The following is a 25548-nucleotide window of genomic DNA, read 5'->3' on the forward strand; positions in this document are numbered from 1 at the left end:
TGACCAGCTTCGACTGGAAAATATTTCCCAATCACCTCATACCATGCACTGTCCTCCCTCCCCCACTGCATCTAGCTCTCTCTCTGATTTTGAACCAGTCACAGAAGAAGAAGTAAGCAGGCTCCTTGCATCTTCTCGCCCAACCACTTGCACCAGTGACCCATTTCCATCACATCTCCTCCAGTCCCTTTCCCCTGCTGTCACCCCTCACCTAACTAAAATATTTAACCTCTCTCTCTCTTCTGGTATCTTTCCCTCCTCATTTAAGAATGCCATCATACATCCACTACTTAAAAAACCATCCCTCGACCAAAACTGTGTCGCTAACTATAGACCTGTCTCTAATCTTCCCTTCATCTCTAAACTCCTGGAACGCCTGGTCCACTCCCGTCTTATCCGCTATCTCTTTGATAACTCTCTTCTCGACCCTTTCCAATCCGGTTTCCGCTCTTTACACTTTACTGAAACTGCCCTCACTAAAGTCTCTAATGATCTACTAACAGCTAAATCAAATGGTCATTACTCCATGCTAATTCTCTTGGATCTCTCTGCAGCATTCGACACTGTGGATCATCAGCTCCTCCTCACTATGCTCCGTTCCATTGGCCTCAAAGACACCGTTCTCTCCTGGTTCTCCTCCTATCTCTCTGACAGCTCCTTTACTGTATCTTTTGCCGGTTCCTCCTCCTCTCATCTTCCCCTTACTGTTGGGGTTCCTCAAGGATTGGTTCTAGGCCCCCTCCTCTTCTCCTTGTACACTGCCCCTATTGGTCAAACAATCAGTAGATTTGGTTTCCAGTACCATCTCTATGCTGATGACACCCAATTATACGCTTCTTCTCCTGACATCACGCCAGCCTTTCTAGAAAACACCGGCTATTGTCTAAACGCTGTGTCTAACATCATGTCCTCACTATATCTGAAACTGAACCTGTTAAAGACTGAACTCCTTGTGTTTCCTCCCTCTACTAATGTACCTATACCCGACATTGCCATTTCTGTGTGTGGTTCCACTATTACTCCCCAGCAACATGCCCGCTCTCTTGGAGTCATACTTGACTCCGAGCTTTCCTTTGTCCCCACATTCGATCACTTGCTCGCTCTTGTCATATGCACCTCAAAAACATTTCTAGAATTCGACCTTTTCTTACTTTTGACTCTGCAAAAACACTTACTGTTTTTCTTATTCATTCTCGTCTCGACTACTGTAACTCTTTTCTAATCGGTCTCCCTCTTACCAAACTCTCCCGTCTCCAATCTGTCTTGAATGCTGCAGCCAGGATCATATTCCTCACCAATCGTTACACCGATGCCTGTACCTTGTGCCAGTCTTTACACTGGCTACCCATCCACTCCAGAATTAAGTATAAACTTATTAGCCTCACCCACAAAGCCCTCCATGGCTAAGCACCACCCTACATCTCCTCCCTTGTTTCAGTATACCACCCTACCCGCGCCCTCCATTCTGCTGATGACCTGAGGTTAGCATCCTCAGTAATCAGAACCTCCCACTCCCGTCTCCAAGCCTTTACACGTGCTGCGCCAATTCTTTGGAATGCACATCCCAGGTCAATACGATTAGTCCCCAATCCTCACAATTTTAAGCGTGCCCTGAAAACGCATTTATTCAGACTGGCCTATCGCCTCAACACATTAACCTAACCTATCCCTGTGTGGCACAGCCAAAAGTTTTACCATAACCAGGTTCCCCGCATCATGTTCCCACATGCTTTATGCATCTATTAGCCCTCTGTGTCTCTACTGTTACACACGTAACATTATGGCTGGTCCATACAATCAGGGCAACTGTTACCACCCACCTTTCGTGTCTACCTCTTTCCACATAGACTGTAAGCTTGCGAGCAGGGCCCTCATTCCTCTTGGTATCTGTTATGATCTATGTGATTATTGTTATGCTGTAATGTCTATTGTCTGTACAAGTCCCCTCTGAAATGTAAAGTGCTGCGGAATATGTCGGCACTATAGAAATAAAATTTATTATTATTATATAAATTTGTGACTGAGGAGAGCATAATATCTGATTATGGCTGAACAGTGGGCACCCAATGTCATGTTACTGTCAGGAACTTGGTACTCCAGTTTAACACACAAACTCACACAAACCCGGGAAGGACATGCAAACTCCTTGCAGATGTTGTACTTGGTGGGATTTGGACTAAAGATCCCAGTGCTTCACAGCAATAGTGTTAACTTTTGATCCACCATGCTGCCTGCCAATGGCTATCTCTAAGAGTGCATCTGCTCTTAAGGTACTGTCACACTTAGCGATGCACCAGCGATCCCGACCAGCGATATGATGCTGTCAGGATCGCTGGTGCATCGCTAAGTGGTCGCTAGTGAGCTGCCATACAGGCAGATCTCACCAGCGATATAGCAGGGGTCGGTACTTACCTGTCACACTAGGCGATCCTGCGTCCTCCCACCCGGCTCCACGCTCGTCGCTCGTCTCTCCACAGGAAGCTCCGCAGGAAGCTGACCACGAGAAACAGTCCAGCCTGTTTTCGCGCAATCATCGATAAGTAGTGGGGGAGCGGGTCGTAGGTAAGTATCACACACAGCGATATCGCTAGCAATATCGCTATAACGTCACAAGTTATAACGATATTGCTAGAGATATCGCTTAGTGCGACAGGCCCTTTAGCCCCACCAATCATTTAAACAAAGTGAAACGTTATGCCCTTTCATCTCCTGTAGGCATTTTCCAGGTGGCCTCATGGTAGGCCATTGCCTTTAAAAAAAAAGACTATATCTTCCAGAACAAGCTGAGTGGATTTGAGTAGAGATAAAGTGGTCAGAATCTCAACAGTAGGATATTCGTGACATATTCTAGCCATATAGCACTTATGTCTATTTTGGGACACACTTTTAAAAGATATATCTATCATCTTGCAGGTCTCCCTGATGTCGTAGCAGAGAAGTAAAGTAATTGATTCAGTTTATTCAGAAGTTCAGCTCTTGCAGAACCGCCATGTTTCCAGCAGGAGGTGATCTTGACAAGCTTTTTTTTTTTCTTTTCTTGGTTCACAGCCAGTGTTACAATCTTCAAACCTTCAACATTCTTCATCATCGTGCAAGCCACCTTTGGCTTACAGCTACAGATCCAGCTTGTGCCCGCTATGCAGCTCTACATCAATCTGGATCCGTCTTATAGAAATGAAGTTTGTGGTAATTATAAATTTATTATCTTATACAATCCTAATACTTTGCAACATACAAACCATTACAATTTGACTCCGTTTGGCGGTGAAATAGGACGTTGCTTTAATGGCAAGCATACGAGTCTCAGCCACATTTCGGAATGTTCTATTGAAAAAGGTGGCTGTGACCACAGGTTTGCAAACCTCATGCTTGCGAGTATTTAATGACTGATAGAAAACAAATTTGTCAAACTGCGGTGCTTGCTGAAGATTTCCCTCCATAAAAAATTGCTCACTACTAGGACAACCCCGTCTTAAACTAAATGTTCATCCCTGATAAAATAATAAAGCTTATAGTCACCTCCTGTGCCGGGTCCGTTTCATCAGTGTCGGCACTCACGATCCCGGGGCTGTGTTGCGGTGGAATGGCACGTGGTGCCTGGCACCCAATCAGCGATGGCGTCACTGTCTCCACCTTCCAACAAACTGAACATGAGGAGGAAATCTGGGATGAGCTGCAGCCTTGGCTTCATCTTCATGTTCAGTTCGTACGAAGGTGGAGAAAGTGACGTCAGCGCTGATTGGGCGCCACATGTCACAGCAGAGCAAGTGCTGACACCGGAGGAACGACGCTGGCACGGGAGGGGAGTATAGGTTTTATTATTTTAGTTTAAGAAGGTATTGTCCTAGTAGTGGGCAGCTCCTTTAATTCAAATAGTCCCTCCTTTAGAAAGTATTAATGCTCCTTTAGGGCAAACTCCAATGAAAAGTTATGATGCTCCTTGAGCCTCTTTTGTGCCAACCTCTGCAAAAGAATAAAGTTCATTCTCGCCTGATCAGGCAGACCGAGTCTTCTTCTTCACTTCACAAACAGCAAGCAGGTACTGGCAGCACATAGCAGTGACATCATTGTGGCACTTGTGCCAGGACACTGCCATCTTCTAGGGCCTATCATCTAGGCCTAGAATCTAGGCCAAGGCCATGGCCTAAATGACGGAGAATGGTTGAGCAGTGAGCCTACGGCTCCATTCAACCACACGACCCAACTGTATTGGCCTAGTGTTGATGCTCAAACAGCTTAAGGAGACAGTCGCCCAGAGATCCACAACACTCTGCCAGAAATCTGGGACATGTGCTTTATTTTAGTTTCAAGATGAAGATGATAGTTTCTTACTAATTCCTTGATTTACAGGTCTTTGTGGGAACTTTAACAACATTCAGGCTGATGACTTCAGAGTTCTCAGCGGTGTGATTGAAGGAACAGGATCTTCTTTTGCCAACACTTGGATAACCCAAGCAGACTGCCCGGTTGTTTCAAACAGCTTTGAGGATCCATGTGCTCTCAGCATTGAAAATGGTAAGTTACTCATGCAACAAATATGGGAGAGTTTAAATATAAAATTATTAATCATAGACGTCAAATACAGCAGATCAAAATTATAGTCATAAGTACATCCTCAAATAATGATCAATATCTATGTGCCTCAAAACCAGTCATACATAAACGGTTTTGGAGTTAGAGTTTTTAACAGGTGCAGGAAAGAATGATTCACATGCCTTTAACCCCTTAATGTCCAATGACGGACACAGTCCGTCATCAGACATCTCCACTGCTTTGATGAGGGCTCCGGCGCTGAGCCCGCATCAAAGCCGGGACATGTCAGCTGTTATGAACAGCTGACATGTGCCCGCAATAGGTGCGAGTGGAATCGCCGTCCGCCCACTCCTATTAACTAGTTTAATACCGCTGTCAAAGCTGACAGCGTGCATTTAAATAGCATTTCCGTCCGCCGACCCCCGTCACGTGATCGGTGGTCGGCGCTGAAAGCACAGCAGTAAATCTGCTACATATGGGCGATCTGTTCATCGCCCATATGTAGCAGAGCCGATCGGGTTGCGCATGCTTCTAGCCTCCTATGGAGGCTATTGAAGCATGCCAAAAGTAAAAAAAAAATGTTTAAAAATAAAAAAAAAAAAAAAAAAAACCTAAAAGTTCAAATCACCCCCCTTTCGTCCCAATCAGAATAAAACAGTAAAAAACAAATCCCACATACACATATTAGGTATCGCCACGTTCAGAATTGCCCGATCTATCAATAAAGAAAAAGCATTAACCCGATCGCTAAACGGCGTAGCGAGAAAAAAATTCAAAACGCCAGAATTATGTTTTTTTCGTCGCCAAGACATTGCATTAAAATGCAATAACGGGCGATCAAAAGAACGTATCTGCAGAAAAGTGGTATCATTAAAAACGTCATCCTGGCACAGAAAAAATAAGCCCTCGCTAGAGTTGAGCGAAACGGGTCGAAAAATTTCAAAAGTCGCCGACTTTTGGCAAAGTCGGGTTTCATGAAACGAAACCCGACCCTAGGATGAGGTCGGCCACGAGGTCGGTGACTTACGCGCCAAAGTCGCGTTTCAAAAGTTTGTTTTGCGCTCTTTTTCAGCCAATCAGGATCCACGGACACTGTGGGCGACGTGATGACATAGGCACGGGTCACCACCATCTTTCAGAAGGGCATGCAAGTGATTGGCTTGCTTTGGTGGGCGTCACAGGGGGTATAAAAGGGTGTGCAGGCCAACCGCCATCTTACTTCTGCCGATCTTAGCATAGGGAGAGGTTGCTGCTGATTCTGTAGGGAGAGCGTTAGGCAGGGAAGAAGAAAAAAAAACTGCTTCTGCTGCTAGCGATTGTGCCTGTACAACACACCAGTCACTGTGTGTGCAGTGCAAGGGGAGGCTATATTGTGGTGTATCAGTGGTGTTGGTTGTTGGGCTGCCTTCTAAGGCTTCCTGACAGCTGCATTGCTGTTTACCCACTGCTCTGCAAACTGCTTTTTTAAAAGTAATCCCAATTTTTTTTTTTTGTCCTGCTGAGGTACTGAGCGTGCATTTTTTCACACCATACAGCGGTGTACGCTCCTCACACAGTACCGTGTAACGGCTGTTATCACAGCCACAGAGAAGCTATCTGTGTCACTCTGTGAGAATAAGTCGAGGACATGTTCCGTTCTTACAGACCTGCACTCTAGGGAGATTCCTACTCTGCCCAATTCTACATACACCTTGTAGTTTGTGATACACTAGCCAATTTCTGCCTGTGACATAGCGCTGTGATATTCAGTGGGCCTCACACAATCCAAAAGTGTCCAGTGTCTGCAGAAATTCAAAATCTCACTTATCCTCTAGTCACTTTGGTCACAGCTGTGCCATCGAGCCTGTGACATAGCGCTCAGATATTCAGTGGGCCTCACACAATCCAAAAGTGTCCAGTGTCCACAAGTGTCTGCAGAAATTCAAGATCTCCCTTATCCTCTAGTCACTTTGGTCACAGCTGTGCCATCGAGCCTGTGACATAGCGCTCAGATATTCAGTGGGCCTCACACAATCCAAAAGTGTCCAGTGTCCACTAGTGTGAGCAGAAATTCAAAATCTCACTTATCCTCTAGTCACTTTGGTCACAGCTGTGCCATCGAGCCTGTGATATAGCGCTCAGATATTCAGTGGGCCTCACACAATCCAAAAGTGTCCAGTGTCCACAAGTGTCTGCAGAAATTCAAAATCTCACATATCCTCTAGTCACTTTGGTCACAGCTGTGCCATCGAGCCTGTGACATAGCGCTCAGATATTCAGTGGGCCTCACACAATCCAAAAGTGTCCAGTGTCTGCAGAAATTAAAAATCTCACTTATCCTCTAGTCACTTTGGTCACAGCTGTGCCATCGAGCCTGTGACATAGCGCTCAGATATTCAGTGGGCCTCACACAATCCAAAAGTGTCCAGTGTCCACAAGTGTCTGCAGAAATTCAAAATCTCCCTTATCCTCTAGTCACTTTGGTCACAGCTGTGCCATCGAGCCTGTGACATAGCGCACAGATATTCAGTGGGCCTCACACAATCCAAAAGTGTCCAGTGTCCACTAGTGTGAGCAGAAATTCAAAATCTCACTTATCCTCTAGTCACTTTGGTCACAGCTGTGCCATCGAGCCTGTGACATAGCGCTCAGATATTCAGTGGGCCTCACACAATCCAAAAGTGTCCAGTGTCTGCAGAAATTCAAAATCTCACTTATCCTCTAGTCACTTTGGTCACAGCTGTGCCATCGAGCCTGTGACATAGCGCTCAGATATTCAGTGGGCCTCACACAATCCAAAAGTGTCCAGTGTCCACAAGTGTCTGCAGAAATTCAAAATCTCACTTATCCTCTAGTCACTTTGGTCACAGCTGTGCCATCGAGCCTGTGACATAGCGCTCAGATATTCAGTGGGCCTCACACAATCCAAAAGTGTCCAGTGTCTGCAGAAATTAAAAATCTCACTTATCCTCTAGTCACTTTGGTCACAGCTGTGCCATCGAGCCTGTGACATAGCGCTCAAATATTCAGTGGGCCTCACACAATCCAAAAGTGTCCAGTGTCCACAAGTGTCTGCAGAAATTCAAAATCTCACTTATCCTCTAGTCACTTTGGTCACAGCTGTGCCATCGAGCCTGTGACATAGCGCTCAGATATTCAGTGGACCTCACACAATCCAAAAGTGTCCAGTGTCCACAAGTGTCTGCAGAAATTCAAAATCTCCCTTATCCTCTAGTCACTTTGGTCACAGCTGTGCCATCGAGCCTGTGACATAGCGCTCAGATATTCAGTGGGCCTCACACAATCCAAAAGTGTCCAGTGTCCACAAGTGTCTGCAGAAATTCAAAATCTCACTTATCCTCTAGTCACTTTGGTCACAGCTGTGCCATCGAGCCTGTGACATAGCGCTCAGATATTCAGTGGGCCTCACACAATCCAAAAGTGTCCAGTGTCTGCAGAAATTAAAAATCTCACTTATCCTCTAGTCACTTTGGTCACAGCTGTGCCATCGAGCCTGTGACATAGCACTCAGATATTCAGTGGGCCTCACACAATCCAAAAGTGTCCAGTGTCCACAAGTGTCTGCAGAAATTCAAAATCTCACTTATCCTCTAGTCACTTTGGTCACAGCTGTGCCATCGAGCCTGTGACATAGCGCTCAGATATTCAGTGGACCTCACACAATCCAAAAGTGTCCAGTGTCCACAAGTGTCTGCAGAAATTCAAAATCTCCCTTATCCTCTAGTCACTTTGGTCACAGCTGTGCCATCGAGCCTGTGACATAGCGCTCAGATATTCAGTGGGCCTCACACAATCCAAAAGTGTCCAGTGTCCACTAGTGTGAGCAGAAATTCAAAATCTCACTTATCCTCTAGTCACTTTGGTCACAGCTGTGCCATCGAGCCTGTGACATAGCGCTCAGATATTCAGTGGGCCTCACACAATCCAAAAGTGTCCAGTGTCTGCAGAAATTCAAAATCTCACTTATCCTCTAGTCACTTTGGTCACAGCTGTGCCATCGAGCCTGTGACATAGCGCTCAGATATTCAGTGGGCCTCACACAATCCAAAAGTGTCCAGTGTCCACAAGTGTCTGCAGAAATTCAAAATCTCACTTATCCTCTAGTCACTTTGGTCACAGCTGTGCCATCGAGCCTGTGACATAGCGCTCAGATATTCAGTGGGCCTCACACAATCCAAAAGTGTCCAGTGTCTGCAGAAATTAAAAATCTCACTTATCCTCTAGTCACTTTGGTCACAGCTGTGCCATCGAGCCTGTGACATAGCGCTCAGATATTCAGTGGGCCTCACACAATCCAAAAGTGTCCAGTGTCCACAAGTGTCTGCAGAAATTCAAAATCTCACTTATCCTCTAGACACTTTGGTCACAGCTGTGCCATGGAGCCTGTGACATAGCGCTCAGATATTCAGTGGGCCTTACACAATCCAAAAGTGTCCAGTGTCCACAAGTGTCTGCAGAAATTCAAAATCTCACTTATCCTCTAGTTACTTTGGTCACAGCTGTGCCATCGAGCCTGTGACATAGCGGTCAGATATTCAGTGGGCCTCACACAATCCAAAAGTGTCCAGTGTCTGCAGAAATTCAAAATCTCCCTTATCCTCTAGTCACTTTGGTCACAGCTGTGCCATCAAGCCTGTGACATAGCGCTCAGATATTCAGTGGGCCTCACACAATCCAAAAGTGTCCAGTGTCCACAAGTGTCTGCAGAAATTCAAAATCTCCCTTATCCTCTAGTCACTTTGGTCACAGCTGTGCCATCGAGCCTGTGACATAGCGCTCAGATATTCAGTGGGCCTCACACAATCCAAAAGTGTCCAGTGTCCACTAGTGTGAGCAGAAATTCAAAATCTCACTTATCCTCTAGTCACTTTGGTCACAGCTGTGCCATCGAGCCTGTGACATAGCGGTCAGATATTCAGTGGGCCTCACACAATCCAAAAGTGTCCAGTGTCCACAAGTGTCTGCAGAAATTCAAAATCTCCCTTATCCTCTAGTCACTTTGGTCACAGCTGTGCCATCGAGCCTGTGACATAGCGCTCAGATATTCAGTGGGCCTCACACAATCCAAAAGTGTCCAGTGTCCACTAGTGTGAGCAGAAATTCAAAATCTCACTTATCCTCTAGTCACTTTGGTCACAGCTGTGCGATCGAGCCTGTGACATAGCGCTCAGATATTCAGTGGGCCTCACACAATCCAAAAGTGTCCAGTGTCCACAAGTGTCTGCAGAAATTCAAAATCTCCCTTATCCTCTAGTCACTTTGGTCACAGCTGTGCCATCGAGCCTGTGACATAGCGCTCAGATATTCAGTGGGCCTCACACAATCCAAATGTGTCCAGTGTCCACTAGTGTGAGCAGAAATTAAAAATCTCATTTATCCTCTAGTCACTTTGGTCACAGCTGTGCCATCGAGCCTGTGACATAGCGCTCAGATATTCAGTGGGCCTCACACAATCCAAAAGTGTCCAGTGTCCACAAGTGTCTGCAGAAATTAAAAATCTCACTTATCCTCTAGTCACTTTGGTCACAGCTGTGCCATCGAGCCTGTGACATAGCGCTCAGATATTCAGTGGGCCTCACACAATCCAAAAGTGTCCAGTGTCTGCAGAAATTCAAAATCTCACTTATCCTCTAGTCACTTTGGTCACAGCTGTGCCATCGAGCCTGTGACATAGCGCTCAGATATTCAGTGGGCCTCACACAATCCAAAAGTGTCCAGTGTCTGCAGAAATTAAAAATCTCACTTATCCTCTAGTCACTTTGGTCACAGCTGTGCCATCGAGCCTGTGACATAGCGCTCAGATATTCAGTGGGCCTCACACAATCCAAAAGTGTCCAGTGTCCACAAGTGTCTGCAGAAATTCAAAATCTCACTTATCCTCTAGTCACTTTGGTCACAGCTGTGCCATCGAGCCTGTGATATAGCACTCAGATATTCAGTGGGCCTCACACAATCCAAAAGTGTCCAGTGTGCACTAGTGTGAGCAGAAATTCAAAATCTCACTTATCCTCTAGTCACTTTGGTCACAGCTGTGCCATCGAGCCTGTGACATAGCGCTCAGATATTCAGTGGGCCTCACACAATCCAAAAGTATCCAGTGTCCACTAGTGTGAGCAGAAATTCAAAATCTCCCCTGTCCTATAGACACCTTGTACCTTGTTTTACATTACTATATAGTTTGTTGGATTTTGTCTACATTTCTACCAAAAATGAGGAAGGCTGGTGGAAGAGGCCTTGGAATTGGGCGGGGGTTGGCAGCTGGTAATGATGGTGTTGGTGGTGGATCTGATGGTAGTGGCAAGAGCAAAATAGGACCGAATGCAGGAGGTGTTGAGCCTGCGTCATCGTCTGGCTCCATAAGGCTTCGAAGGCTTAGTTTTCTAGGAGTTGGCAAACCGCTTTTAAAGCCAGAGCATCAGGAAAAAGTTTTGTCTTACATTGCTGACTCAGCCTCCAGCTCTATCGCCTCCTCTTCTTCAGTTGTAAAAAGTAAAAGCACTGAGTCGTCATTGGAGGCTCATGTTCATGAACCACACCTTTCCTTGTGTCCTTCAACCCAACCAAGATTGAAGGATGACGCAGGCCATACTACTGATTACTCCATGGAGCTGTTTTCACATATCATGCCTGGATTATGAAGTCAAATGGTGAATTACCCAGGCCAAGATGAATCTGACATGGAGTGCACTGATGCACAGCCGCTGATGGATGATTCTGCTGGTACATTCACTCAGAGCACTACATTGTCCTCGCAGTGTACATAGCCAGATTCTGACCCTGATGAGACTCAGGTGCCCCTTCCCGCACACTATACCACCATACACGGTGACACAGAGGAAGGTGCACATGACATTGAAGAGGAGGTGATGGATGACCCAGTTGTTGACCCAGATTGGCATCCATTGGGGGAAGAGCGTGCTGCTTCCAATAGCTCAGATGAGGAGCATCCACAGCAGACATCGACATCGCAACAGCTGTTATCTGGCAGGCCCGGAGCACTCCAAAGACAGGTTCCAAAAATCAAAAGAGTTGCTGGACAGCTTGTCCAGAGGGTCAAAACATCACAGCGTGCTAGGCCGCAAAATGTCTGCCAAAGTAGGAAGAGTGCAGTGTGGCACTTTTTTTAACAAAATCCTCATGATCAGGCCAAGGTTATCTGTAAGAAGTGCGCAAAGACCTTTAGCCGAGGGAAAAATCTGAAAAATTTGAATACCAGTTGCATGCTTAGACATTTAACCAGCATGCACTTGCAAGCGTGGACACAACACCAAACCTCAAGTGCCACATGTGCAACTGATCACAACGAAGGTAGTCAGCAACCCTACATTGTTTCCCCCACTGTAAGCCCACCGGTTAGCACAGCAGCAAATGTTGAGGTGTCGTTGCAAGGCCACAGCAGTCAGGGAATCCCACTGTTATATCAACGAAAGACTGATTCTAGGCCATCAGAAAGAACACCAACTCCATCACTATCATCAACCCTCTCTCAGTCCGCCCTGTCCACCGCTACTTCCACCATATGCAGCTCTCAAGTCCAGCTCACCCTCCCAGACACTATGAGTAGGTCAAGAAAGTACTCAGTCTCTCATCCGCGTACACTGGGTTTGAACGCCCACATTGCCAAACTAATCTCGTTTGAGATGATGCCCTTTCGGTTGGTGGAAAGCGCAGCTTTCCGCGAACTCATGGCCTATGCAGTACCACGCTATGACCTACCCAGTCGCCACTTTTTCTCTCGCAAAGCCATCCCAGCCCTCCACCATCATGTGAAAGACTGCATTGTCCATGCACTCAAGCAGTCAGTGAGCGGAAAGGTGCACCTCACAACTGATGCATGGTCCAGTTGGCATGGCCAGGGCCGTTACGTGTCCATCACTGCGCACTGGGTTAACGTGGTGGATGCAGGGTCCACAGGGGACAGCGGTGGTGGGACAGTGCTGCCTAGCCCACGGTATAGGAAACAGTTGGCTGTAGGCGTTCGACCCTCCTCCTCCTCCAGAAGCGAAAGCTCATCCACAGAGCGCAGTCATACGAGCACTCCATCTGCAGCTGCCACTGTTGCACACGAGGTGTCCCCCTATCGAGCAGCTAGTGGAAAGCGTCAGCAGGCTGTGTTGCAGATGATGTGTTTGGGCGACAGACACACCGCCGAGGTACTGGCCGAGTACTTTTAGCGACAAACTGAGTCATGGCTGGGCAGTGTACATCTTGAGGCAGGCAAGGTAGTTAGTGATAACGGCCGTAATTTTGTGGCAGCCATAGCCCTTTCAAAACTCAGCCACATACCTTGCTTGGCTCACACCTTGAACCTGGTGGTGCAGTGCTTCCTCAAAAATTATCCGGAGTTAACAGCCCTGCTCCAGAAGGTGCGAAGACTGTGCGCGCACATCCGCAGGTCGCCTGTACACTCCGTTCGTATGCAGAAGCTGCAGCAATTGCTCCACCTTCCCAACCACCGCCTCATTATCGACATTGCAACAAGGTGGAACTCCACCCTGCACATGGTGGAGCGGCTGTGTGAGCAGAGGCAGGCCATAATGCATTTGTGGGAGGATACACGGCCAGGCACTTTGAGAGCAGACATGGAGTTGACAGGTGTGCAGTGGTCGAAGCTGAAAGACCTCTGTAAAGTCCTTCAGTGTTTTGAGGAATGCACACGGCTGGTAAGCGCAGACGACACCATCCTAAGCATGAGCATCCCACTTATGCGTCTGCTCATGCAAACTTTGACGCACCTTAAGGAGCAGGCTTCTGCAGCCAATGTTGATGAGGAGGAGGGAATCCTTGATGACATTCAGCCATTGTCTGCTCAGGGACCTCTCCTGGACGAGGTGGAGGAAGAGGAGGATGATGGGGATGATTACTTAGGGGAGGAGGATGCATCTCGTGGGGCAAGTGAAAATGTTGGCGTGGCAAGGTCTGGTACAGGGTTTGTGCGTGACTGGAGGGATTTGGATTTGCCAGAAAGTGCTCCTCCAACCAGCACTCGCAGTGCATCATTGACACCGGGAACATTGGCCCACATGTCAGATTATGCCTTGCAGATCCTAAAAAGGGACCCCCGCATTGCCAAAATGATGAACGATGATGACTACTGGTTGGCCAGCATCCTGGATCCACGCTATAAAGGCAAATTACAAAACATCATGCCACAGGAGAACCTTGACCTAATATTGGCTAATAAACAAGCAACTCTGGTAAATCGGTTGCTTGAGGCATTCCCAGCACACAGCAGCGGTGATGGTTCTCACACGAGCCGTACGGGCCGGGGGCAGCTTGGCAGAGGTGTTCGTGGTGCACACAGCAGAAGTGGTGTTGGAGACAGGGGTTTCATGACAATGTTGTGGACTGATTTTTCAAGTACCGCTCACACAACTGGTAATACTGCATCGATGGAAAGTGACAGGAGACAGCAGTTGTCAACTATGGTTACAAACTACTTTTCCTCCCATATCGATGTTCTCCCACACAGGTCATTCCCCTTTGACTATTGGGCCGCTAAACTGGACACCTGGCCTGAATTGGCCCAATATGCCTTACAGGAGCTCGCTTGCCCAGCTGCAAGTGTGCTATCGGAAAGAGTCTTCAGTGCAGCTGGATCAATCCTGACAGAAAAAAGGACCCGTCTGTCAACCCAAAATGTGGATGATCTAACCTTCATTAAAATGAACCACGCATGGGTTTCCAAGGATTTTGTCCCACCTTCCCCTGATGACACATAGGGTGACAGAAAAATGGCTTGCTTTGGTCCACCTCTTCCTGGGACTTGACCTATTTCACCTTTTGCATCAGCTGAAAGTCCAACATCAACATATGCCACTTTCTAAAACTCCCTAACTGTGCTGCCTCCCCCCCCATGGCCGGGGTCACCTCCTAGCACACGACACCGTGCGAGTGCCGTTGCCCTGGACAGGTGGGTAGGCCGACTCTTGGGTGCGGGCACTGGCACAGGGTCCCTCATAGTGCAATCAAGTGTTTCTGAGGGTGGTGGTGCACACCTGCCGTCAGACACACCGCCGTACTATGAGGGGCCCAGTGCCAGTACCGACGCCCACGAGTGGGCCCCCCTTGCTTGGGCAGGGCCCCAGCATTTGCAATCTTTACCTCTCCCTGCTCCTCCGCTGTGTAGTCTGGGCCGTCAAATCCATACTGGGCCTAACACCATCTGAGCCTGCCTCCTGATGTATAGACATATATTTTGAATGTGTACGCTATCCATACATGTTATCTGGGGATACGGTACCCTTTCTAACCTTTGTGCAATCACGTGCAATCCATACTGGGCCTAACACCGTCTGAGCCTGCCTCCTGATGTATAGACATATATTTTGAATGTGTATGCTATCCATACATGTTATCCGGGGATACGGTACCCTTTCTAACCTTTGTGCAATCACGTGCAATCCATACTGGGCCTAACACCGTCTGAGCCTGCCTCCTGATGTATAGACATATATTTTGAATGTGTACGCTATCCATACATGTTATCTGGGGATACGGTACCCTTTCTAACCTTTGTGCAATCACGTGCAATCCATACTGGGCCTAACACCGTCTGAGCCTGCCTCCTGATGTATAGACATATATTTTGAATGTGTACGCTATCCATACATGTTATCTGGGGATACGGTACCCTTTCTAACCTTTGTGCAATCACGTGCAATCCATACTGGGCCTAACACCGTCTGAGCCTGCCTCCTGATGTATAGACATATATTTTGAATGTGTATGCTATCCATACATGTTATCCGGGGATACGGTACCCTTTCTAACCTTTGTGCAATCACGTGCAATCCATACTGGGCCTAACACCGTCTGAGCCTGCCTCCTGATGTATAGACATATATTTTGAATGTGTACGCTATCCATACATGTTATCTGGGGATACGGTACCCTTTCTAACCTTTGTGCAATCACGTGCAATCCATACTGGGCCTAACACCGTCTGAGCCTGCCTCCTGATGTATAGACATATATTTTGAATGTGTACGCTATCCATACATGTTATCCGGGGATACGGTACCCTTTCTAACCTTTGTGCAATCACGTGCAATCCATACTGGGCCTAACACCATCTGAGCCTGCCTCCTGATGTATAGACATATATTTTGAATGTGTACGCTATCCATACATGTTATCTGGGGATACGGTACCCTTTCTAACCTTTGTGCAATCACGTGCAATCCATACTGGGCCTAACACCGTCTGAGCCTGCCTCCTGATGTATAGACATATATTTTGAATGTGTACGCTATCCATGCATGTTATCTGGGGATACGGTACCCTTTCTAACCTTTGTGCAATCACGTGCAATCCATACTGGGCCTAACACCGTCTGAGCCTGCCTCCTGATGTATAGACATATATTTTGAATGTGTACGCTATCCATACATGTTATCCGGGGATACGGTACCCTTTCTAACCTTTGTGCAATCACGTGCAATCCATACTGGGCCTAACACCATCTGAGCCTGCCTCCTGATGTATAGACATATATTTTGAATGTGTACGCTATCCATACATGTTATCTGGGGATACGGTACCCTTTCTAACCTTTGTGCAATCACGTGCAATCCATACTGGGCCTAACACCGTCTGAGCCTGCCTCCTGATGTATAGACATATATTTTGAATGTGTACGCTATCCATACATTTTATCTGGGGATACGGTACCCTTTCTCACCTTTGTGCAATCACGTGTAATCCATACTGGGCGTGAGAACGGCTGGCGAGCTGTTAAGCAAGCTACAGCACCTGTGGTTTGCACATGTAAGTTTTTCATTTTTTCAGGAATGACGGTTAGGCCTAATTCCGGAACTGCGGTTGACCTGCACTTACTGGGAAATCATTGTTCGTGGGTAATAATTGTAATCAGTGATCCCCATCACTAACGTTGTTCAGCGGGTTATCTGCACCTGTAAGCGACAAACGCTGGCCTTTTCAGTGTAGCGCACATGCAGCCACGGACATGTAAGGGCATGACACACCAGTTATTGGCCAATCTCATGTGCCAGAGCCTCACGTGTCCCTCTAGTAAGCCGGACTCGGACCGCGGGGCATGACGGAGTCTCGTTCGTTAACGGAATTAAACTTGCAATGTGTGCATCTGTTCTGTAGCTGGCATGGTTGAGGTTTCCCAGGTGGAGTCGAATTTAACCGTAGGCTCCACTCCTGGTGGTGCCCTTCTGGACATTCCTTTAAGGTTCAGCTTTGCAACCATACTGCCCACGTAAAACAAACACTTTGCCTTCATGAACGCTGTTTGGAGGGTCATGACTCGTGGGAATAACGCCGCCCAATCAGTTAACCTGCTAGAGAGATCGTTCGTTGCTCCCAAGCATGACATCAAACTCCCTAGGAGGAAGGTAATGCCACTGTGGCGACCGTACTCCTGGGGGCGACACAAGTGCACTGATGCCCAGCCACTGCTCGATGAATCTGCTGGTACATTGACCCAGACCACTACATTCCCCTCGCACGCTACACGGCCTGAATCTGACCCTGATGAAACTCAGGTTACCCTTCCCATATACAGTTCCATCTTACACGGTGACAAAGAGGAAGCTGCAGATGAAAGTGCAGGTTCGGCCCACCCGCCATCAGACACACCACCGTACTATCAGGGGCCCTGTGCCAGTGCCGTCGCCAACGAGTGGGCCCCCCCTGCTTGCTCAGGATCACAGTACTTGCAAAGTTGAAATACTGTGCAGTGAGATGGAAGATGGGGACGACGAGGAGTCCAGACAAGTACAGGGATTCCCTAGCGAGGAGACTTATTTGATTGTTTTCAATGTTGGGACAGCAATTTTTGGGGAGCACTATACTCTGGAGAATGATAGATGGGGCCCACCATACACTGGAACATTCCAAAGGTGGACATCAGACACTGGAGCAGCATTTACAGGGCCCATTATACACTAGAGCATTAGAAATGGGGCCCATTATGTTTGGAGCATTATTTGGGCCCATAAGACAGTGGAGCTTCATCCATGGGGACCAACATATACTGTAGCATTATGTGGAGCTCATCATATACTGTTTCAAACATTATATGGGACCAATGATTCTGTATGGAGAAATAGATGGGCCTCGTCATGAGATGTAAAAAGTGAGGTATTTTTCATTGTACTATACCGCTATTTCTCTGCCGTATCGGAGCATGATGAGTTGTGGTATGTGTTAAAGGGGCGCTCTTTCGCCCAGGGCACATGAAAACCTGGAGCCAGCCCTCCCCCCCACAGTCTGTAGCCAAATAACCCCCATTTTTCAGTGCGTAACTTGTATTATGAAGTTAATTAAGGTTGACAAGCTTAAGTAAGAAGAATTGATGCTTTTGGCATTCAAATGGGCACTGTTGGTGTGTTTCCTGTCCTCCTCTCACTGCCGACTTTTATTCCCCATTGACTTACATTGGGTTTCGTGTTTCGGGACGACCCTGACTTTTCCCTATAATCGGACGATCTTGCTCGACCCGACTTTTGGAAAAGTCGGGTTTCACGAAACGAAACGCGACCCTAAAAAAACAAAAGTCGCTCAACTCTAGCCCTCGCCCGACCCCAGATCATGAAAAATGGAGACGCTACGGGTCTCGGAAAATTGTGCACATTTTTTTTTTTTTTTAGCACACTTTGGAATTTTTTTTCACCACTTAGATAAAAGAGGACATAGACATGTTTGGTGTCTATGAACTCGTAATGACCTGGGGAATCATAATGACAGGTCAGATTTAGCAACTAGTGAACCTAGCAAAAAAGCCAAGCAAAAAACAAGTGTGGGATTGCACTTTTTTGGCAATTTCACCGCACTTGGAATTTTTTTCCTGTTTTTGAGTACACGACATGGTAAAACCAATGGTGTCATTTAAAAGTACAACTCGTCCCACAAAAAATAAGCCCTCACATGGCCATATAAACGGAAAAATAAAAAAGTTATGGCTCTGGAAAGAAGGGGAGGGAAAAATGAAAATGCAAAACCAAAAATACCCCTGGTCGTTAAGGGGTTAAGGGAACCTGTCTCATTGTGCATACAGCTCTATTTTTGGGCAACATACCATAGACCAGAAAAAGTTGAACAGATTCATATAACGTTTTATGGAAAAAAAATTCAGTGTACCGTAATTGTATTTTATGCACATTTTTGTATGATAAGGAGTCCAGTGAGTGGTCCTACATGGTTGTTGACAGGTAATGATTTTTGTGCAGTCATGCAATAAATACTATTAGTCGCTGAATAGGACCGCCCACTGGACCCTTATACATAGTAGGATTTGAAGGGGTAATCACTAAATAGGCCCGTCCCTGGACCCTTATGCATATTAGGTATTAAAGGGGTAATCACTGAATAGGACCGCCCACTGGACCCTTACAAATAGTAGGGTTTAAGTGGTAATCACTTAATAGGACTGCCCACTGGACCCTAACATATAGTAGGTATTTAAGGGGAAATCACTGAATAGGACCGCCCACTAGACCCTTACGAATATTAGGGATTTAAGTGGTAACAACTGAGTAGGACCGCCCACTGGACTCTTACGCATAGTAGGGTTTTAAGGGGTAATGACTGAATAGGACTCCCCACTGAACCCTTACGCATAGTAGGGATTTAAGGGGTAATCACTTAATAGGACTGCCCACTGTACCCTAACACATAGTAGGTATTTAAGGGGAATTCACTGAATAGGACCGCCCACTAGACCCTTACAAATATTAGGGATTTAAGTGGTAACAACTGAGTAGGACCGCCCACTGGACTCTTACGAATAGCAGGGATTTAAGCGGTAATCACTAATAGGACTCCCCACTGAACCCTTATGCATAGTTGGGATTTAATGGGTAATCACTAAAAAGGACCGCCCACTGGACCCTTACGCATAGTAGGGATTTAAGGGGTAATAACTGAATAGGACCGCCCACTGGACCCTTACGCATAGTAGGGATTTAAGGGGTAATCACTAAACAGGACTTCCCACTGGAACCTTACTCATAGTAGGTATTTAAGGGAGTTTCTGTTTTCTGCTTTTAAAATGTAATATCTCAAAGCAATGATGTTATTTTCAATTAGATCAAGACATTAGCAGAAGCTCTTTAAATGCATGAAATGAAAATACGTTATCCTAAATCTATTCCCAAAACTATATTAATATTTATCATTTAATCCGTCTATAAAGATGCACGTGTTTTCAATTAGATGTAACATGCTGTGTTTTTCTTCCTAGAACTGTACGCTAAACATTGGTGCTCAATGCTAAGTGATGACGCAGGACCTTTTGCAGAATGCCATCCTAAAGTTAATCCAGATATTTACACTCAGGTACATATAATATCCTAGATGGTGGCCCGATTCTAACGCATCGGGTATTCTAGAATATGTATGCAGTTTATTTTTGAAGATTTAATAATAATGCAATAATGCACCCCCCAATCCTGATATGTATGGTTCTCACCCCCAATCCTGATATGTACCGTTCTCTCACCCACAATCCTGATATGCATGGTTCTCTCACCCCCCAATCCTGGTATGCATTGTCCCCTCATCCCCCAATCCTGGAATGCATGGTCCTTTCACCCCCCAATCCTGGTATGCATGGTCCTCTCTCCCATCTTTACTGGTATGCATGGTCCTCTTACCCCACTTTCGTGGTATGCATGGTCCCCTCACCCCCCAATCCTGGTATGCATGGTCCCCTCACCCCCCTACCCTGGTATGCATGGTCCCCTCACCCCCCTACCCTGGTATGCATGGTCCCCTCACCCCCCTACCCTGGTATGCATGGTCCCCTCACCCCCCTACCCTGGTATGCATGGTCCCCTAACCCCCTTTCTTGGTTTGCATGGTCCCCTCACCCCCCCTTTGCTGGTATGCATGGTCCCCTCACCCCCCAATCCTGGCATGCATGGTCTCCTCACCCCCCTACCCTGGTATGCATGGTCCCCTAACCCCCCTTTCTTGGTATGCATGGTCCCCTCACCCCCCCTTTGCTGGTATGCATGGTCCCCTCACCCCCCAATCCTGGTATGCATGGTCCCCTCACCCCCCTACCCTGGTATGCATGGTCCCCTAACCCCCCTTTCTTGGTATGCATGGTCCTCTCACCCCCCCTTTGCTGGTATGCATGGTCCCCTCACCCCCCAATCCTGGTATGCATGGTCCCCTCACCCCCCTACCCTGGTATGCATGGTCCCCTAACCCCCCTTTCTTGGTATGCATGGTCCCCTCACTCCCCCCTTTGCTGGTATGCATGGTCCCCTCACCCCCCAATCCTGGTATGCATGGTCCCCTCACCCCCCTTTTCTGGTATGCAAGGTCCCTTCACCCCCCTTTTCTGGTATGCATGGTCCCCTCACCCCCCTTTCCAGGTATGCATGGTCCCCTCACCCCCCAATCCTGATATGCATGGTCCCCTCACCCCGAATCCTGGTATGCATGGTCCCCTCACCCCCAATCCTGATATGCATGGTCCCCTCACCCCCAATCCAGGTATGCATGGTCCCCTCACCCCCTAATCCTGATATGCATGGTCCCCTCACCCCCAATCCTGGTATGCATGGTCCCCTCACCCCCCAATCCTGATATGCATGGTCCCCTCACCCCCCTTTCTAGGTATGCATGGTACCTCTCACCCCCCAATCCTGGTATGCATGGTCCCCTCACCCCCCTATCCTGGTATGCATGGTCCCCTCACCCCCTTATCCTGGTATGCATGGTCCCCTCACCCCCTTATCCTGGTATGCATGGTTCTCTCACCCCCCTATCCTGGTATGCATGGTCCCCTCACCCCCTTATCCAGGTATGCATGGTCCCCTCACCCCTCTTTCCTGGTATGCATGGTCCTCTCACCCCCTTTTCCTGGTATGCATGGTCCCCTCACCCCCCTTTCCTTTTATGCATGGTCCCCTCACCCCCCCAATCCTGGTATGCATGATACCCCTCATCCCCCAATCCTGGTATGCATGGTCCCCTCACCCCCCTTTCCTGGTATGCATGGTCCCCTCACCCCCCTTTCCGTGTAGCCGCGACCAATCGGCATCGTGGCCCTCTGTCTGCAACCAATCAGCAACGCGGCCCTGTAGCCGCGACCAATCACTGCCGCGGCCCTCTAGCATGTAAAAAAATAATATTAAAAAGTAAAAAAAAGTTATTCTCACCTTCCGACGGCCTCCTGTCTTCTTTCCACGCGCCCGGCCTCGCATTCCCAGTAATGCTTTGCAGCTTAGACCGCTGATGACGTCGGTCTTCTTTCTCGCTCTCGTGAGAGTGATGTCGGTCTTCTTTCTCGCTCTCGCGAGAGTTAAGTCATCAGCGGTCTAAGCCGCAAAGCATTACTGGGAACACGAGGCCGGGCGCGTGGAAAGAAGACAGGAGGCCGTCGGAAGTTGAGAATAACCTTCATTTTTATTTTAATTCTCTTTTTTACAGTTTAAGGCCTGCGCCCGACTGCGCCTGCCACTGATTGGTTGCGGCTTGGCGGGGGCCTGGCGGCCGAGACCAATCAGCGACCCGCGATTTCGGTTACAGACAGACATGATATGACGATTATATATGTATAGATAATTCATCACAAAATGTAGAAGGGAAATACGAAAATACCTTAATTCAGGGCTGGAAGATTAAGTGCATTGCACAGTTTCTCCATCTTACTTATGGGTAACACAATGTGTCAATAAGGCTGGAGTTTTCTTTCACACTCAAAGCCCTCTATTGGCCATATATTATTATACTGTGCCCACATAGAGTCAGATCCTGCCAGTAGTGTCCACTGAGCCCCATATTTGCCCAGGTGATGCATACAGTACACATTTGTGTCTCTATCACAGAGTTAGCCTTAAAACGGTATTTTCATCTCCAAGATCCTATCCCAATGTATAGTAGGTTTATTAATAATAATAATAATAATAATAATAATAGCAAATACCTCCATATAGAAATGTAGTATAGTTCGTCTGATTATCCCATGTGCCAGGTATTGCAGTAGCTTAGGTATCCATGGTTACAACGTCCTATAATGACAGTTATTTAGGTAGTTAGCGGTTATTTGTTGTAACCATGGATACCCAAGCTACTGCAATGCCTTGCACATAGGATAAGCGCAAATTGTGGTAAACATAACATATGTAGGTGGGGAATGATCACAATAATTACAATGCAAATTGCCACCTACCACGCAAACATGTGTATTATGCGGACAATTACAGGGCCAACAGCAAAAAGCAGGCTAAAAAATTGAAAAACAGTCATAGGGTCTCATAAAATGTAACACTTTATTAAGTACAAATGTTAAAAACTAGATCAGGTACAATGGTAGGGGCAGGAAAAAATTGTACACACCAGATGGTCACACATGAAAAATGGGCATACAGACCAAACACCTCTGCAAATATGTATACTACAGATTACAATGCAAAATGATGCAGGCAATATTGGATAAAGAGCAAATGCTCATATGGCGCCAACAAGATTATTTTTCTCAGGGCAAAGCCCTATATCATGTTAGCACAGAAACCGTATGTGCAGACTATAATATATTGAGAGCCAATAGGGCATGATACAGACAATATCACATGAAGAGCAAGTGCTCATATGGTGCAAAACAAGGGGGTTAATTTGCACAGGCAAAGCCCTAAGTCCTGCTGGCAGAGAAGGCGTATGTGCAGGCTGTAATGTATTAAAAGCCAGTGCTCATATAACAAAAAGCAAAATTGTATGCTACAAATAGCGGCCATAAAACATACAGGCTGTGCTATACTCGGAGCAAATGCTCACATAACGCAGGATAAGTTACAAGCACCAGATAGGAGCCATGCACCAAGAATGAGTAGTATTACCTGGATGGTAAGCGGGGTGTAGCAGAGGAGAAGGACCGTTAGCCCTCCCCGACACGCGTTTCAGGGCGCGAGGCTCCTTCCATAGGATAACCGACATAGTGCATCAGAAGAACTATACTACATTTCTAATTGGGAGTATTTGCTAATATTATTATTAATACACCATCTACATATTGAGATAGGATCTTGGAGATGAGAATATCCTTTAACTTACCTTTTTTACGTTCCTCTGTTAATGTGTGCGCATATGCCAATATTTGATATGGCTGTGATTGAGCCTTTCAACAAGGTTTGTTCAGACTGCCGAACCCGAACAGTAACGCGGACTTCCTGGAGAAGTCGGGGTCCATGCACGGACATTAGGGGTTTGTTTATAGACCCTGAACTTTAACGTTCAGGTTCGCCCATCTCTAATCCTGACATGTCACTATATTAGCAGTCTGGGAGGCGAAAGTGTCTTATAAGTAGAGCAGATTTCTTTGATGAGATATATTACAAATCGTCTTATATTTGCATGCACTACTTATTGATGAAAATGATGACACTGATAATTTGATAACTCAGCATGATAAGGAAATGAATACCTCCAAAGATCCAATATTAATTGAGGACAACACCTGGGACATGTCATGACTTACATTGTAAATACAAAGGATCGATATTATGCTTAGTCTTTGCTACTTATTTTTTTCTAGAACTGTATGTTTGATTCATGCAACTGTGCCAAAAGCGAGGAGTGCATGTGTGCCGCTCTGTCCTCCTATGTGTACGCCTGCTCTATGAAGGGAATTATATTAAAAGGATGGCGTCAAAATGTCTGCAGTAAGTAAAACGCTATTCTCAGGAAGAGAAGTATAAAATATTCAAATTATTGCTTGAATCAATTAGTCAGTAAGCTACTTTCATAAGATAATTGCTATACATATTGTATGTATGCTTTTACTTACGCCTATTTTTCGGTTATAAACTAACAGTATAAATTGCGACACATAGAGCTGTCATACATCGCGATATCCCACATTGTGTACTGCACCATAATATATGTTGCAAAAAATCCATTATTTGGTTTTTTTTTTCAACTTGCTTATGGTTGCGACAACTTGCTGCTCATAAAGAGCCACATTCACTTAGGTCAGGGATCATCAACCTTTTTCTATACGTTACACCTATCTAAAATAAAAAAGAAAAATTGAAGATCAAGCACTCAATGTACCAAACAACTGAAAAGTCCTTTAAACAAACTAAATAGGAGAGAGGAGGGGGCGCTCCTGGTGTGATACCCGGTGGTCAAGTGGAGGAGGTTAATAACAAAGTACACTAACCTGCCACGGTTATGCTGCCGACATAACCATGTTTGCAGAGCCTGCGGTGCTTATCGTGCACCATTCGCCATCCCTGCTTCCGGGTTCGGAGGTTAGCCGGTCACATGGACCGTAACGTGATGCTGATGTCACCGATGCTGATGTCACCACAGGTCCTCCGTCTTTCAGGTCCTGCAGGATGGTTGATAGTCTGCTGGGACCGTGCTGCACCAAGCCGCTGAACCAGAAGGGTGTAAAATGCAAGGAAGGAAAAGTACGGCTGGTTAGGGCGCTCAGACCAAGTCAGGCACTTGTTTTAGATAGAAAAGAAACTTCCTTACTTGATGATTGTCTCCTCACAAATCTTTTTGGCGGAGAATCCACCTTCATCACCTGACACCGAAAAGCTTTGTGAGGAGATAATGACCAAGTAAAGAAGTTTCTTTTCTATCTAAAACAAGTGTCTGTCTTGGTTTGAGCGCCCTAGTAAGCCATACTTTTGCTTCCTTTAAAACAAACTGATATGGGAACTACAGGCATTGGTGTAATTATAGCCAAAGCAGGCATATCAACTGTTACGTGGCCTAGAGGTTGACAAGGCCCACTCAGGAGCATGAGCATTGTACCTTTTTGAAGGTATTAACATTATGGAGCCCAGATGATCAAATTGTTGATTTGCAGGATCCTGGTCAAGCAACCACAAGGTCCAGATCCCTGAATACTTCCTTCTACTTGCCGGGATCCCAAGGTGTTCATCTAACCTGTAGGCCTGGCAAGATGATATTTAGCAGTGCTTGCTGTTTCCTCCATTTTCTGGATACCTGAAGGATATTGGGCCCTTAGAGTGATAGAATGTAAAGTCTTAAATGGATTTAGTAGCTAGGGCAAAGCCA

General features: G+C 46.6%; 1 protein-coding gene across 1 annotated transcript in view; it reads left to right on the forward strand.

The window, feature by feature from the left end:
* Window positions 1–25548, forward strand: part of LOC141058128 (uncharacterized) — a 132319-nt gene that overhangs the window by 43488 nt on the left and 63283 nt on the right. The window contains exons 12-15 of the mRNA XM_073554287.1: window positions 3049–3186; window positions 4351–4515; window positions 19748–19842; window positions 24050–24176. Coding sequence (XP_073410388.1) covers window positions 3049–3186; window positions 4351–4515; window positions 19748–19842; window positions 24050–24176 — 525 coding nt within the window. The remainder of the gene's footprint in view (window positions 1–3048; window positions 3187–4350; window positions 4516–19747; window positions 19843–24049; window positions 24177–25548) is intronic.

This window comes from Dendrobates tinctorius, unplaced genomic scaffold (genome assembly GCF_039654945.1).
Source record: "Dendrobates tinctorius isolate UK_male_01 unplaced genomic scaffold, ASM3965494v1 ptg000211l, whole genome shotgun sequence".
Classification (NCBI taxonomy): domain Eukaryota; kingdom Metazoa; phylum Chordata; class Amphibia; order Anura; family Dendrobatidae; genus Dendrobates; species Dendrobates tinctorius.